Here is a 16537-nt window from a genome sequence, read left to right as displayed (position 1 = left end):
TACAAATTAAAGTTGCCATACCTCAAGACCTTGCAATTCAATTCCATCTTCTGTATCTTTCAATAGTTCAATTAACCTTTTCCTTTCTCTCTCAAGCATAACAATCTGGTTTCCTGAATCCTTTGCTAGCTGAAATATTTACAAAAAGAAAAAAAAAACAAACTTTAGAACTCCATTAGCTCAAACAGCACCAAAACAAAGTTTTTAAACTCTGGGAAATTAACATCCAAGTCTTGCTTATTGCCATGATACGAAAGTATCACTCTGACAGAAAAAGCCAGCAGCCTATATCTAATACATTGATAATCTTATAACAGTCTTTGACATGGGGAGGGGGGGCGGATATTTTTCGTTGGATGAAAAATCATTATAGCTACTAGTTCTTCACAGAAAAAAAAGCATGAAAAATCAAGGTATCTATTTTCTGACAGAAAGAAGTCTTCTGTGAATAAGGGTCCCATGCAGGCTATACATGAACAACCTGCATACCTATTCCTTATCTATGCATAAGAACATCTTCCTTTAACTTAACAGTAAATACATTTAAAGAAAATCTTAGGAAATATTTGCCCTCAAAACAAGCTATGTCCAGGCACAAACAGAACAATTCAGTTTCCAGTACTCTTTAGCAAATACATAGACACAGTATTATCTCCACCAATGAGAGCATCCAAGATGAGAACTATCTTATACAGTATTTTGCCATAAGCAATTTTTAACAGCAAGATTTTTTTCATTTATGCCTAATTAGCTTTTAATGTTCCTGATAAAGAAACCCAACTGTCCGCAGAAGTACTTATATACTATTTTTAGTTAACATTTAACAAAATGTTAATGATTTTATGCTTTAATGCTTACCTCAATGTTCTTTTTAATGAAATCCTGATTGTTTTTACTTTTGCTATGCGTTTTTTCTGCTTGATTAAGAAATTCATTTGTTTCTATTTCACTTGCACAATCTGAAGTTCAAGGAAGAAAAGTTGCTAAGTTATCATCATCCCTTTTCTGAATCAATGTGAGCTGTAATAACAGCAATCCCATTTAAATCTTTAACAAACATATAAACTATATTGCTATATTTAAAACACAACTATTGTCAAAATCTAATCTCATTTTTAAGCTTTTACTATATGAGATAATTCAGTGTTGGGGAGGCTAAAATACTTTTGGATTTCTGACCTCAAAAATGTTAAACATGGCTGCTTTAAAAGCCATGGCATTCCTTCGAATCCTATCATTGTTTCAGTTTTATCATCAGTACAAAACCAGACAATAATTTTTTTGAAAACCACAGAACTATTTGGAGACATATCAAGTACATTTTTTAAAATAAAACAGCTGAAGAACAGATGATATAGCTGATATTATTATAACACAGCTTATAAAACAAATTTTGTTTAAAAATAAAACTTGTTGTAGAGCTCTAAAGCTATTAAACACAGCCACATGATATTCTGACAACATCACATATGCTTTTTTCCAACAATGGGTTTCTATCCATCATACTAAAATGGGCACACATTCTGTTTTTCAGAGACTTTTACCAGTTTTAGAACAGCAATTGCTTTACAAACAGCAAATATTTATCACATTAAATAACAAGTCTAAGAAAATACAACCAACTTCTAAGTCTCAAAAACTACTTCAAAAGTAGGCACAGTACCTTTGGCTTTTCTGGAAAGGAGAGATTTGAAAAATGGGTGGGCTATCTGCCTACAAAAAACCTCAATGTTAAATAATAGAAGATAGGCTATGGAAGTTTACATGGAATTAACTCTTTTTCAGAGTGAGTAGACTGAAAGCAAACTCCCAAAGATATGAAATAAATTCCATGCATCCTTTTGCACACTATGGACAAAAAACTGTGCAACATTCTCACCAATCAGATTTACTCTCAAATTGCAATTAAACTTTAAAGGACTGAGGTGTTGGATCTGACCTGTCACAGTTCAAATGCACAACTGTTAACTGAAAGCATCCCAAACCATCTTTAACATTACCAGGAAACATCTTGAATCTATCAAGGAAGTGGATCATATAAGAATTTACCAATCAATATAAACATGACAAGTTGTATCCTGAAATGAGCAAAACACACCAAACACCAACATAACATGCAACATACATGAAACATTATTTTTAAGCGTTTATATCTTTCTCTAACTGTAGAATAAGCGTTTTTGAGAGGAAGCCATCATACGGAACATCTCAGTACATTCCAGTAAAGAAGGGACAGACATGGATCACTGGGACAAGGAATACACTGAAGATTGCCATGGGTAAGTAAAAGAGACTGCAGCTCAACAAATTTTGCATACAAGTTTTGGTAGATTTGGTACAAATTTCAAAGATGTGGTACGAATCTTGATAAGACTGCTAAAGTAATATTATAAAACTAATACATACATTCTTCTTCACAAGTAAAGCTCCTCTTGTTCAGGGTCTGCCTTTATGACAACTGTTACACAGAAATCCAAAAGCAACCAAAACAGTAAGTCTTAGCTATTCAGAAACCATATCAAAAGCCTCCAGCAGAAACAGTAAAAGTCATTTAAGTAATTTATTGCTTGTAAGTTGTAAGTGATCTCTATTTCATGCGTTCCCAAACTAAAAGAATGTAGAACGTCTCAAAATACTGCAAGCAACAGCAACTCCCAACCATGCCTGTACTGGGAGCTTTAGAAGTCATTGCTTTCCTGAACACTGGTAATGAAACCTGCCATTGCTATTCAAGGACACTCCAGCACAACTGAGAAAGCGTGAAGGTGGAAGCATGAGGGTCAAGCTTCATTTTAAGGGAGGAATGAAGACACACGGTAGGGAGACAGAGAAATCAAAAGCACAGCACTGTTCCAACCCAGTGTGAAGAAACATTTAGTAACACAAAATTAAGGTCACATACTGGTGGACTAAGACAAGTGATAAAAGGATAAGGGAGTTGAGGTCCAGGTTTGAGAAGTTAAAACATGCAGTCACATTCAAAAAAAGTGCAGAGATTCCGCTGCCATCAATGGTCCAACCTTGAGGAACACCTGTTTATTATATCCTTGTCATCTTAAGCAGTCACCAGGAAGACAGATTCCAACTGTTTACATAGAATGGTAGATGACAAAGAAATAAACAATTGCAGCTGATAGCAAAGGCAGCTGAAGCTATTCTTCTTATGTCACAACACATGTGAGAAGTTACTCAACCACACAAATTTAAATTTCAAATAGGGAAAGAACAGAGGCACAAAAGCACAATTCCATTTATTTTGAAGAGTTGGACACACTACACTACTACCAGCATTTGATACCTCTATTCAGTGCACATAAACAAGTGATGTCTAAAAGTATCAGCACAGATGTTTGATTTTTGCCAGAAAGTACTTAATCCATAAAAGCAATGCAGCCTTTACAACAATGAGCATAACAAAACATAAAATGAGTTGTCTGAAGATTTAGGTTTGTCACAACATCCATACAATTTCTTCTGAAAACAAAAAAATTACAGAACAGTTGAAACTGTATACGGCACCACTCTTCATTTTTAGATGGTTTCTTGAATATAAACCTATTAATGAAAGTTACAGTACCTTAGAATAACAGCAAAGACAAGTTTTTAAAGAATTTCTATGAAGAACCAGTGATACATTTTACAACGAATCAGTTGCACTCCTCATCATTTTGCAATGAAAGAAAAAAAGGTTTATAACCCTGAAAGTAAAAATTTTCTTAGCATGTTGAGTAAAATGTTTTAGGTAAGTCACAAACAAAATTATTCTTTTTTATCATTTGTAAAAAAATAAGAACTGTTGCCATTCCACTAAGTGACCTTGCTTTTTCTGATTTCATTGGCCTAGCCACAAAGGCCAAGTCTTCATTACCCACCCATTGTACATGTTGTTTTGCCATATCTAGAAATAGAAACTATAAAAGCTTACCCTGATTATGTTGGGTTTTATGGCGATCATAATCTTCTGGATTAATTTGTGTGTGAAATACTGAAGTACATATTTCATCTTCTTTAGCATGGGAGGGATCTGTAAAGAATTTTTTCAGTAAAATTTAATTGAAATGTATTTAAAGAAGATCTAGTTTCATGTGTATCAGACTACAAGATCTCACACATGAAAGTTAAAGAAATTTACTTGGATAAATTGCATCACCACCATATTTCTCAAGAAATAAAGAAGGGGGAAAAGTGTAAGGTGTGTCTCATGAATAACTATGATGTTTCACATGGCTGTGTTTTTAACAACTACTGCCCATTCAAGACAAATAATTACATTCTAGAAGGTACAGCCCAAGGCCCTAAAGTTCAAAAGCCTCTGCAGACACCATGTGGCAAGTCATCTAGAAGTTTAAACGATAACAAAGCATCCAGATTTTCACAGTTGGTGTCTGCAGGGGTGCAAGAATTATTAGACTTCCAAGTGGCTTAGGTCAAGGGTATAGTCTAGAAAAAAGTGTTCAAACACCCCAGCATGCAAGAGTTGTTTCAGTTACTCAAAAAAATTCAGTTATGGTACTGACATATATCAACTGGAAGTATAAGTTAGAGCATTAACTTGCAGTCTATATGCTTCACACTTACAGAAAAGGACTCATATTGCGAAGAACCATATATATCATATGAAAAATGTGTTTTTCACACTGAAAAAAACAACCAACATCCTGTAATAATGAAGTTTAATGGACTCAACTGAAAGTATGATTTTGTTACACAGAGCACAGGGGAATGAATTTAAGGCCGTTTAATTAAATCCTGATTTACATTTCTGCCATGAGCGTGTCAGAGGTTTTTCTGTGCCTGAGAGGCTGGGACACATAGCTTATTAATGATTTTGTACCCAGAACTTGTGTTTGATTTCACAGCCACATTAAAAGCTATAATTAAATAGCTCCCCTATATAATTTATTTAATAAAGCTCTTTATCAAATTCAAGCTCTGAAAAGCAAAATATACGAATTGCATTCCATTTCAGTATCAACCAGGGCAGCTATCAAGGCACTCATTTAAATAAGTAAGTAAATAAGACCTGAAAAGTAAGGCACTAGAATGTCACAGAAAATTCAAGATAAAGATCAAGCTGGCTGAAAAATATAAATCTAAACTATGCAGTTTTGCCAGTACGGTACACCAGAACCCGTATGATGCACCCTACAGCAAGGAGTTACCACTGAAACAAAAGAGGAATTAAAGCACGGAGTTCATTAACAACCATATAGTCTTGCTTGCCTATTGATTTTTTACTATATCCTGACACCTACTGGAGACTTTTTAAATATCACCCGTATCAAATTCTGTGTTCTTCCCTCAATAATCCAAACTTTAGCACAGAAATAAAAGTAGGTTACCTTGTAATAAGAAGTTTTGTTGAAATGTTTTAACCACACATTGCTACCATTATTATGCACATACTTCCAACATTCAAGCTCAGATTTTTGCTCAGCAATAACCATTCAGACCTCAAATCCTTGTTCTCTCCCCAACAAGAAAAAAGAGAGGATGCAAAATGTGCATATGATTGACAAATGTCTAAGTCCAGCACCAAGACAAAGTATTCAAACAGCAAATTTTTTTAAAACCACTCTTGAGCAGTTTTGACATGGTATATTCTTGAAAAATTCAGTCTGTTTTTGTTCTCCCTGCCCCTCCCAATAAAGACATTGTGAGCAGAATGCCTACAGTTTGTTCCAGCGTCTCCCCCAGTAAGAGTCTAGCCACAGAAAGAAAAAGGAGGACATTTTAAAATACCCATTTTTTTCTTTTTCCAGGTCCCTGCAAGCATGCAAATCCTCTGTGCATTCTTGAAGAAAACTATCAATATTTCAGAACATGCTTCAACCACTTGCTTTGGAACTCCAACAGAATTGTGTCCTTCCAACTCAGAAGAGAAAACATTTCTAAATAGTTTTTTAACTTTTCTTTCCCTATTCTACCTATAGTTTTACATTATTGGTATTCACTGTAATTTTGATCATAGTTAGTCTTTTTTTGTTATGTATCACATTCCATATTTCTCTGTATCATTAACTATTTGTTTACCTTTCCTGTCAAAGAACTCAATCCTTCCTTAGTCATTTGCCTATTTTTAATGCAGCTATAGAATTTTGTGTTTTAAATGCTACTTAAGATGGAAGCGATTTTTACTAAAAGACTAAAATGCAAACATTTATTCTTATCAGTGTGTTCATTTCCACTTTGAATATTTTTGTCTTCATTTTCATATCATGAAACTCAGAAATGATCTTATCAGACTTCCCAGTCTTTTCTTCCTGAGAACAGTCTGCTAGCACATCTTTAACATAGTTTCACTTTTTAAAGCTGCCATCTATCCTAAATTTTCTTCCCTAGAATTCTCAGAAAAAAAGCTGGTTAAGAAAACTAAGTTCATGTTTCATATTCACGCCTTTTCCTTAGAAACACACTCCGTATTATTTGATGATCCCTTTTACTCTAATTCTCTCTCACGTTCAGAATCTTAAATTCTTTTAGACCCTTTTGGACCATGGTCCAAGACCTGGGCTGTGCATGCATCTTCCTGCATTCTTTTCCAACATACAACTCAGTAGTTAGTATCATAATTTGGTCCTAATCTTTTGGTTCTTCTGTTAACAATTCCTAAGAAGGCTCAGGATTTCCCTCCCTCTGGACCTGTCATATTATGAGATCCTTACTATGGCATTGCCTCCTCACTCTCTCTCTCACTCCCACATGAAAATTTTCTCCAAGATACATGAGTGGCAGGGCCCACATCCCTAGAGCTTCTAAGTAATGTTTTTAGGCCTAATATTTTTTAACTGCCTGCCCTTCCTACACCAAGTACTCCAGCCTGGCGAACTCTCTCACTAAGACCACCAGTAACCACACAGCAGTAACTTCATCATTTTGTTTGTTTACCAAAGCAATTTTGAATTCTTTGCTTATTGCCCAGATGTTCCAAAACAGTAAAGACATCCAAGCTTTTCAGCAGGTTTCCACTCTTCTTTTTCCCTATACCTGCTATCATTTCTTTAATTTACCAGTTTTATCAGTCATGCATCCTTTCTGAAATCATCTGTTTGCCATTAACTTGAAAAATGCTTCTAGAGTAGCCAGTTCTTTGGAAAAAATACAGTTTCTATAAACAAAATTAAAGTACAACTTCTACACTTGTGATAATGCAAAAATTATTTCAGTTAATTTTTCAAATATTCCCTTGATGTACTTTTACATGCAAATATTATTTTATCGTAAAGGTCTGAAAGCTTTATTTTATAGTATCCAACAAAAATATGAATATTAATCAAAATACAGGATAATTATATCAGGGTATTTACTTCTCTTTCTTACCAGCTGTATCCTGCCATAATGAGATCAAAGCTAAAAAACGTTTTGTGTTTTCTATCTCCTCATGGCTTCCAGTGGTACTGATAGACTATTCAAAAGAAATAAAGCATAAATATACAGATACATGCATATATTTACTTTAAGGTAAATACTTTAAAGCAAAATACGTTGTCTGCTTATCAGGTCTAATGAACTTCAGGCCCTATTAAAAATCCCTTGTTCAGCGGCAACATTTACTTACCACTTTGTTTTCTTATTGAGGCTATCTGAACATCTCCTAAAGTTATGATAAGGGCACAGTGGAACTTTAAAGCTTCTGTTATATATTGTCTCTCACATGGAGACACATTTCACAAGACAAAGAAGTTCTGTATTGTATATATGGCTCTCAATCCAAATCCATTGAAATTATGAGATGCAGTCAAACCAACTGCAGTCACGTCCTTTTAGCAACTGACATTTGCATTCATGTAAATTATACAATACTTAACCGCGGAGGAAATAATAAATCTCATGTTTCAAGGCTTAAAGTGACATTTAACTGCTAGAGACCAGGATAAGAATAATGTGAAGGAATTTGTGCTGTAGGGTTCTTGTGCCTTCTCCAGGGGGCATCTCTAATTTCCTCAATAATAGACAGTACTGAAATAGATGGGCCTAAGAATGGTCACACTGGAACAGAATAAACGCTTTTAGGTTTGGGTTCACAGGCATTACCTCTTGTCACACCTTATCATACCTGCAAGTAGTGACCTTAAGCGTAAGACTGTGCTAGTAAACCACACCTAGACAGCTGTATATTTGGCTACCAGTCATACCAATTTTTAAGTACCACAGCCTTCTTTCAAAGCCTGCCTGCACAATATATATTAAAACCTATTCAAAGTTACTTTTTAAGATCAATTTCTCCACTTTAGTCAGCCAACTGTGAGTTATTTCATAAAACAATGCATCTGAAATATGATAATTCTGTAAGACAGTACTCTAAGATATACTATTTACAAAATAAGCAGAACACTTCTAACCTGAAGATCTTCCCAGAGCTTTGCCCTCATTTCTTTGCCTTGTTTTTTAATTGCTCTCTCCTTAAAGTAGTTTTTTGCCAGTATTGTGTCAAGTTTATTCATTTTCTTCATAGCTGCTTGAATCTGAGGATCTACATCTCTTTCTTCAGAATCTTCCAAGTTGAAAGAGTTTGCTGTAGAATAGATTTAAAATTAATGTTAGCTTGAAGCATTTCAACTTAAAAAAAATGCTAAAAAGCAGTACAAGTAATTTGATAACAACCATAGACAAGAGTACTATTATTCTCAAGCATATATATCATGTTCATTTCCAAACCTGTTTGTAGCAGGGAAAAATATAAAAGTCTTTGTAACAGAATGCTGAATCAAACTTTTAGCTGTAGCACTTGGATATGGGGGTGTGGAGGAGGAAGAACCCCCCCATTTTGGGCAAGTGGTTCAATTCAAATTTATAATGGAAGAGTGACAACATCTCCACAGTATCAGCAAAAATCACAGACAAATAAGCTTAAAAATAAAAAATAATTTATTCAGGCTGACTAGTAGAATATATGTTGAAATGTCATTCATTAAAATGAGTAATTCTGGGGTTAAGAGACACTCTGTAACATCTCTACTTTTAAATGATACAGAAGTTTCAGTCTTGACTTATATCCCAGCCAAACCAGATTCTGATATGGGTTCTCGAAAAATGTTGTTTTGAAAAATAGAAATGGTGAAACACTATGGAAACTACCATTATTTAATTAAAATCGATTTCTGTATTGTCTCTTTTTCCTAAACGTGCAGATTACAATTTCTGATCACTTTTAGCTTTTCCCCTTCCTATAGCATCCTCATGTTCTGCCCTCTTTTCTGGTCAAACTTAGCTTCCGTAGCAAGAGTAGAGGAAACACTTGTAGCACTGTCCCTATCCCATAGACTTCCAAGTTTTGGAGTCCTGCAATACTTTTTCATTTTCTAATCTTCTGAGGTCAAATGTTTTACACATCCACTGATCCCAAGCATTTACTGTGATGCATTAGTCTAATTTGTGCCATAAAAAGAGATGAGTGATTCAACAAGCAGAGAGCTATAAAAATCTCACTGAGCTCCAGGGAAGCCTCAAGGACAGAAGATAAAAAAAGAGGACTTATTTCAACTGGCCTGAACCCAGCAGATGAATTTGGACCTAAAACTACTGAGTGAAGCTTTGAAGTTGAGTTCTATCGAATTTGTGTTCTGAAGAAATGAATATTATGTTAGATGACCAGCAATGCAGCACAAGATAGAATCACCACTGGATTCTGCCTTATTAGATTGACCTAACCTAGTAAAACTCAAATACTATCATATCATTAAAGAAAGTGAATATCCTGTAATAAAATAATTTTATTTAAAGAATTCATCCAACACCTCTTAAATATCACAATGCATATACATTTTCAATTTGTAATATTTCTTTATAACTATAAAATACTGTCCTGGTTTCGGCAGGGATAGAGTTAATTTCCTTCCTAGTAGCTGGTACAGTGCTGTGTTTTGGATTGAGGATGAGAACAATGTTGATAACACACCCATGTTTTAGTTGTTGCTAGGTAATGCTTACACTAGCCAAGGACTTTTTAGTTTTCCATGCTCTACCGACTGAGAAGGCTGGAGGTGCACAAGAAGCTGGGAGGGGGCACAGCCAAACTGGCCAAAGGGACATTCCATACCATGTGACGTCATGCTCAGTACATAAACTGGGAAAGCTGGCCGGGGGGGCCGCTGCTCGGGGACTGGCTGGGCATCGGTCGGCGGGTGGTGAGCAATTGTACTGTGCATCACTTGCTTTGTGTATTATTATTATTATCATATTATTATTATTATCATTTTATTTCAATTATTAAACTGTTTTTCCTCTCAACCCATGAGTTTTTCTCACTTGTGCTCTTCAATTCTCTCCCCCATCCCACCGGGTGGGGGGGAGTGAGCGAGCAGCTGCGTGGTGCTTAGTTGCCGACTGAGGTTAAACCACGACAAATACACACACAAATGCACTATGATCCCAAACTCTCCTAGAAGCATTAACAAGGAAAAAAGAAGTTTTATTGCACTGTTCACTTTATACACCTGAAAAGTAATACCTGCTTCTGCATTACTTAGTTTTCCTTGGGAAGGTTCACAGAATTTCGAAGCCTTTGTCCCAATGCTATCATCTCCAGAATCTGAATTAGAGATACATCCTGAAAAACACAGGAAAAAGTCTTTCACAATAAAACAGATGTGAAATAAACTTTTAAAGATACTGTTTGAAATGTTAACAATTAAGAAACCAAAATACATTTTTGTCAGGGATCCCACAGAGCCTCTGCAGTGGATTACTGTTTAAAAAATGATATGTACTAGTACACCAGGACTCATGTTAAACACAGGAACAGGAATCAAGGGATATCTTTTAACCTCAGTTCTGTCACGAAATCTATCTAAACTTGAGGAAGGTATCCAAACTTCCTGCTTCACATACTGGTCTTCGATTCTCTATTTTTAAATAGTCAGAAGCTCTAGAAAGTTAATTTATTACCAGTTATAGAATGCCAAAACAATGCCATCTGAAGCACTTCTATGAGTGCTTTCATTAAAATGAGATATTGCATATTTATATTTAAAGTATGTTATTAGTATGAGCATTGTTCAGTTGTTAAATGCTCTAACTTACAACCATAATTTCCAATTTTTTGGACTGGTGGGTCATTATTAGGATACAAAGTTTCTAACAAATGATCATGATCTCTCTAAAAAGTTTGATAAAAACACCTTACTGAAAACACTTTCTAACACGGTTTCGTGGAACACATGCAGATGGTTTCTCCTGATCTTTTAGGCCATCACCAAGGTGCAGGTCACAGCTTAGATGCCACGAGACATACCCTGTGTTATCACTGCTGTTACCACTATATTTTCTTCAAAGACAGATTCAAAATAGTGAAGAGAAGTAAAGGTATGAATTTTGACACCTCCTTCTCTTCTAGAATTCTACCTATTTGCATCCTCTTTTCCCTCCACCAATAGAATTTTACCCAGACTATACAAACATGGTATTTGGTCTAGCCACAACACACCTGACAACTCGTTGGGATTCAGTATGGTCGTACTCTCCACTGTGGTTTGCTGATCTGTTCTTACTTCCTTGACATCAGAGTTCTGTCTGTCATCACCTTTGTCTTCTTCTGGACAGCAGTCTTCTAGACTATCTCTTTGATGACTACCAGCCAAACTGACAGGTGAATCAACCTATGAAATGCAAATTCATTACTACCATAAAAATACAAATCTTTGGGGGGAAGAAAAAGATAATCACAATAATCACATACTATCACAAAGGCTAACAACGATTCTATACAAGACTGCAGAGTACTTCTTAAATAAAAGAACCATTTTCAGATCTGATACAGAGTTCTGTTTCTTAGATATCACGTTGATTCCCAAGCTCATCATTCCACAGACTGCCAGATTTGGGCTTGCCAGGCTAGGAAATGATTCCAAAGGTTTATGCCATTCCTGCTGCAGCAGAGGGTACAGCCAACCAGTTAAGAGTCTGTGTGTACAACAGCCTCATCCATTTCCTGACACTGTGGGTGCCCTGCACCAGGTAGCATCCCAATCTCTTGCTCATACTATAGAATTTTTAAGAGTCTCTGAAGGGTTGAAAAGCTTATGCTTAATTCATCAATCTCAAGAGACTGCAATTTTCATGCAATAGCCTGTGATTAGGCTATGATTTAGGTCAGAACTTGGATTCGGAGTTATCTGATGTTAACCTTAATACCTGACTGTGAACTTATAAAAAAAAAAAATTTAATACTTCTGGGAAGCATCTAGGTATGATCCCATTCTACAGACAGGTCAACAGAGGTACAATACAGTTGGACTAATCTAAGTAAATCAATCTAAATCTCTAATTCCCAAGTCCCAGTTCCTACATTCCAACAACCATATCATACATCCCGTTCCCAAAATTAATTTAATCCCCGATATTAATTTTCTCAGAGGATGGATTAACACCTACTTCCAACAGACTTTGCTGAATCCCTGGAGCTGTCGTATTTCTTGGAATACTATAAATTATTTTTTTTATTTGATTCAAACATATCTTGAGAGAGCCTTGTAGTCAAAAATTCAACGTGTGAGGATTGTTCAAATGCTTTCTTTTAATAAGCAAAATAATTTTTATTCCAACTTAAATTTAAAAGCACAAATAGGATGGAAGTGAAATTATGCACATACTGGTTCATGCATCAACAGCCTATAGCTGTGTATCTACACATTATTGCCAGAATTTCAAGTGTTTTTCCTTAAAATAGAATTTATTTAATAATCTGATTAAATATAAAGAGGAAGACAACCAAGTTTTCCAGGTCGTGGTGCTGAATAGCCCTTTTTGTGGCAAATATAAAAGTAACACATATTCAGAAAAATGAAATTAAACATCATTCCACACATGCATAAGGAGCAGCCCACATTCATGAACTTTCACATAACCCCTTAGCACACCGGCAGAGCCCAGAACTCTATGAAGCTAAAAAAGCAGAATCTTATTTCTTTGGCATTCTACTAAGAAGAATTAGGCATAAAGTTTCTAACCCACTGAAGGTGAAAAGAATTACCTTTGGCAAATGTGGCTCTAGCGTTAATAACTCCATAGATGTACTTAAAGATCTACAATTAGGATAAGCCCTTGAGCTAGATGCAGGCCTTGAAATTTCATCCAAGCTCGCCCTTGTAATATCCATTGCGACCTAAAATTGGGACAAAAACAAAAACAACCTTCCAAACGATCAGTTTCATAATAAAGCAACACAAGCCCAGTAATCTTTCAGATGCAGATTAAACAAGTTTCAAATCCTTTCTAGCAATTCAATGTTGAGAGGTCTTTCCAGTATAGACTAGCTTGCCACTCAAGTATACACTTTTTAATATATGTACAAATATATATCATCAAGCCAACCAAAGTATTCAAATGTGCTTACTGTCAAAAAACTTCAAATGGATTAAATCGTAAAAGTAATCTCACAACAAAGGAAATGCCATGGCTCTTTATTTTTTTCTTTAAAACATGGGACTGGCAAAGTTAGCATCAACAAAAGAATGAGGGTATTTTATAGACATCTTGAACATATCAAATAAAGCAGCCAAAAGCTTTTTACATTCAGTAGTTCCAAGCGGGGGGAGTTCCCAAATCCAAACAATCACATTCCCAGTCCCAATTCAATTTTGAGTTTATACAACAGAAATGCATGGTTCTCTGCAAAAACTGCATAACTTCACAGGAATTATATATCTGAGTATGTGACGTGCACTGGTAATTTTCAGAAGGCCCAAGTGAATACAACTTTTTATTTCAGTACAAGAAACAGGACAAACCCGAGTCACATATACAGGTCCGTAACATCATGACACAGTATAAAGAAGTGGGCAGAGAAGAAAAAGAGAAGTTTACATTCGTTCATTCATTTCAACTCATGAATCTCAGGCTCATTCATCGAAGAGGCCCCTTCACACCATTTACCACTTGCAGCCGGGACCGATGTAGTTACAGTCGCGGGAGGTGCCCGCGGATGCCCCTGGAAGCCCGTGGACACCCGCGGACGCCCGTGGAGGCGGCAGCGCGGGGAAATGCTCTGCAACCCGCCCCACGCCTGCTCACAGAATGGCCTGCAACGGCCGGCCTGGAAACCCACCAACTCTTTGCCGAGTTCTGGCCACCTCTAGGCCTCTGCCAACGGCGGGTGTTCCACAACCTCTGAGGGCTTTTTAAGAGCTTCTTTCATGTTCCCGGGGCAGGTGGAAAAGCAAGTACAGAAGACCCAAAATAACATAAACGAAGAAGCCAAAGATAAGCACCAGCTGAGACTCAAAGGATTCCGGAACAAAAAAACAAACACACAAACAAAACATAATCTCACAAGAGGTTTCAACAGACACCCAGACAGGAAGCTCTTTCCCGCGCTCGCAAGAGAAGCCCCCGGCGCTGCCCTGACGGGACTGCTGCCCGGCAGAGCCCCAGCTCCGAGAGCCCCGCATGAGAGAGGGCGGGCGGAGCCCTCCCCGCCCGGGAGCGCCTGTAGCCGGGAGAGCCTGCGGCCGGCACCCCCGTCAGGGCCCGCCAGCCCCATGGCCGCCCCGTCCTTACCGCGGGAGGACGGCAGCGCGGGGGCGCCACAGCCACAGCCACAGCCACAGCCACAGCCACAGCCACAGCCACAGCCACAGCCACAGCCACAGCCACGACGACCAACTCACCGCACGCTCGTCTTAAATTGGGGCGGTACCATCGTCGGGACGGGGGTGACGGTGGAGGAGCTGTTCTTGGCCTGTGTCAGGGATGAAAATATGATCAAGCTCTCACTTGCTTACGAAGTCTAAAGCACCAGATAACTCCATTGAAGCCTGTCTTCTCCGTCCTGATAGAGAGAAATGCTGTATGGAGAGCGTCCTCCTCCTCGCTTCCCCCCCCGCAGGTAGTTGGGCTGTGCCAGGCCCGTTGCCGGGGCGGCGGGATCGCGGCGCCGCTGCTGGAGTGTCCGTGGCTGTGCGGCGGGGCCGGGCCGAGCTGGGCAGCGCCGAGGAGTGGGGGACCGGGCCATAGGAAAGGGAGAGCCGGTCTCCGAGCCCGGCTGAGACTGTCACCGGGACACAGGGCGGCGGCGGTGGGCGTCCGTCCGTCCTCCCGGGGGGGTTCGGTGTCCTGGGGAGGCTCGCCCTTCCCTGGCGCCGATGCCTGCGGACGCCGAGGCCCTCAGCTGCCTGGGCCCGGGGCCGCGCGCCGCTGAGCGCGAATAACGGGAACGGCGTCTTAAAAGATGGGTCGCTTTTAGTAAGCGTGTGCTGTCAGCGGAGTAAGTGGCACGGAGATGCAGAGCTTAAAACTTGCATTTTCCAAAATCTCGGTGAGGAGCGGTGGGCGCTCGTGTCCCCCGCAGGTGGTGCAGCCGCCCCCGCTGAGGCCTGCGCCCCGGCCCCCGGCGCGCTGCGCCTCTTCCCGAGTGGCCCCGAGTCTGGCAGGGTGTGCGGGGCTCAGTAAGGGGGGGGTTCCTCTAGAGTCAGCGTTAAAACCCGTTAGCAAGGGTGTTGTCGACGTGAGTTGCAACCATTTTCATGATAGCGTATTTGTCATAGCTGTTGTCTTTCCCACTTCAGTAAAAGAACAATTTTTGAAGTGTTTAATCCAACAGAAAAAAGTTACTGTATTGAGCCTTTTACACAATACAGCTATGCTGTGAATTATCATTGTTTCTTTTGGCCATCTGTTGTTTGTCTAGTCTTCTGCATAAATTGTGTCATGACTTGTAAACAAGGATAGTTGAATGACTTTTAAATAAACTTGTTAAAACTTAACACTAATACTGTGGTCACCATTTTTTACCTATTCACTGTTAATAAGGAATTTAATTAATAAAGGAAGTGTAGTTACCTTCCTAATCCCATCCCTTTTTATTTCTTTTCTACATTTAAATAGGATGTGAGGATTAACTCCTGTGTTCTGATTAACTTGTAAAAACTGTAGAGAGAGTTACTGGCCCCTACAAATTCCTTTGATACCCATATATGTTAAAATCGGGCTTTCATTGGCGGCAAAAATTTACAAGAAACAGTTTGAAGGAACAAGATGAATCTTGTTCAAAGTAAGGTTTTGATTGACAAATTTTTCTGCCAAAATAAATCTTACTTTGTTGGGGACACGTATTTTCTGTTTGCAGTAGAGCTTTTATTGATGCTTATAGTGTATGGCATTTTACTGTCACATTCCTGAAAGTGCCAGTAAGAGAAGAACAATTTTTTCCTGGTATTTAGTGTAGTAACAATGCAATGTGGTTTACAGTTAAGAGCTGAATACAAATACCGAAAATACACTAGTGAACCACGTGTATTTTAGCCTCCTTCCTAAGCATGCTGAGCTCCAGGTATGTTAAAATTCTAACATAAATCCTGCGATTGCTCATGCAATACCATAGTGGTGTTTGGAATGTGTGGTGCTTTCCAGATGGTGCAGATCATGATTTGAAGCAAAAAATACAAGCTTGAATGTTTACATCCACAAGTTGAGTATTTAAGGCCAGTAATGACAATGAGAAAGCAGTAGAATGGACAATATAGTTCAGAACTAGCTGAACCAGAATGTGGCTTTTGCTTTATTAGGAATTATATTAGCTATGAATAATGAGGTATGGAAA

General features: G+C 38.2%; 1 protein-coding gene across 2 annotated transcripts in view; it reads right to left on the bottom strand.

Moving 5' to 3' along the window:
- Nucleotides 1-14611, bottom strand: part of FSIP1 (fibrous sheath interacting protein 1) — an 89635-nt gene extending 75024 nt beyond the window's left edge. Inside the window, exons 1-9 of one of the 2 annotated variants that reach the window (XM_076344891.1) lie at nucleotides 14607-14611; nucleotides 12971-13102; nucleotides 11426-11597; nucleotides 10451-10549; nucleotides 8343-8515; nucleotides 7321-7405; nucleotides 3926-4024; nucleotides 859-959; nucleotides 22-129 (exon numbers count right to left, since the gene is read on the bottom strand). In XM_076344891.1, coding sequence (XP_076201006.1) covers nucleotides 22-129; nucleotides 859-959; nucleotides 3926-4024; nucleotides 7321-7405; nucleotides 8343-8515; nucleotides 10451-10549; nucleotides 11426-11597; nucleotides 12971-13096 — 963 coding nt within the window. In that variant the 5' untranslated portion in view covers nucleotides 13097-13102; nucleotides 14607-14611. Of the gene's footprint in view, nucleotides 1-21; nucleotides 130-858; nucleotides 960-3925; nucleotides 4025-7320; nucleotides 7406-8342; nucleotides 8516-10450; nucleotides 10550-11425; nucleotides 11598-12970; nucleotides 13119-14606 lie in introns of those variants that run through there. The other variant, XM_076344892.1, reaches the window with a different exon arrangement.
- Between the last annotated feature and the right edge of the window lie 1926 nt (nucleotides 14612-16537).

Source organism: Aptenodytes patagonicus, chromosome 7 (genome assembly GCF_965638725.1).
Source record: "Aptenodytes patagonicus chromosome 7, bAptPat1.pri.cur, whole genome shotgun sequence".
Lineage (NCBI taxonomy): Eukaryota > Metazoa > Chordata > Aves > Sphenisciformes > Spheniscidae > Aptenodytes > Aptenodytes patagonicus.
Note: the sequence above shows the minus strand (reverse complement) of the source record. Positions and strands in the feature narration are given on the sequence as shown.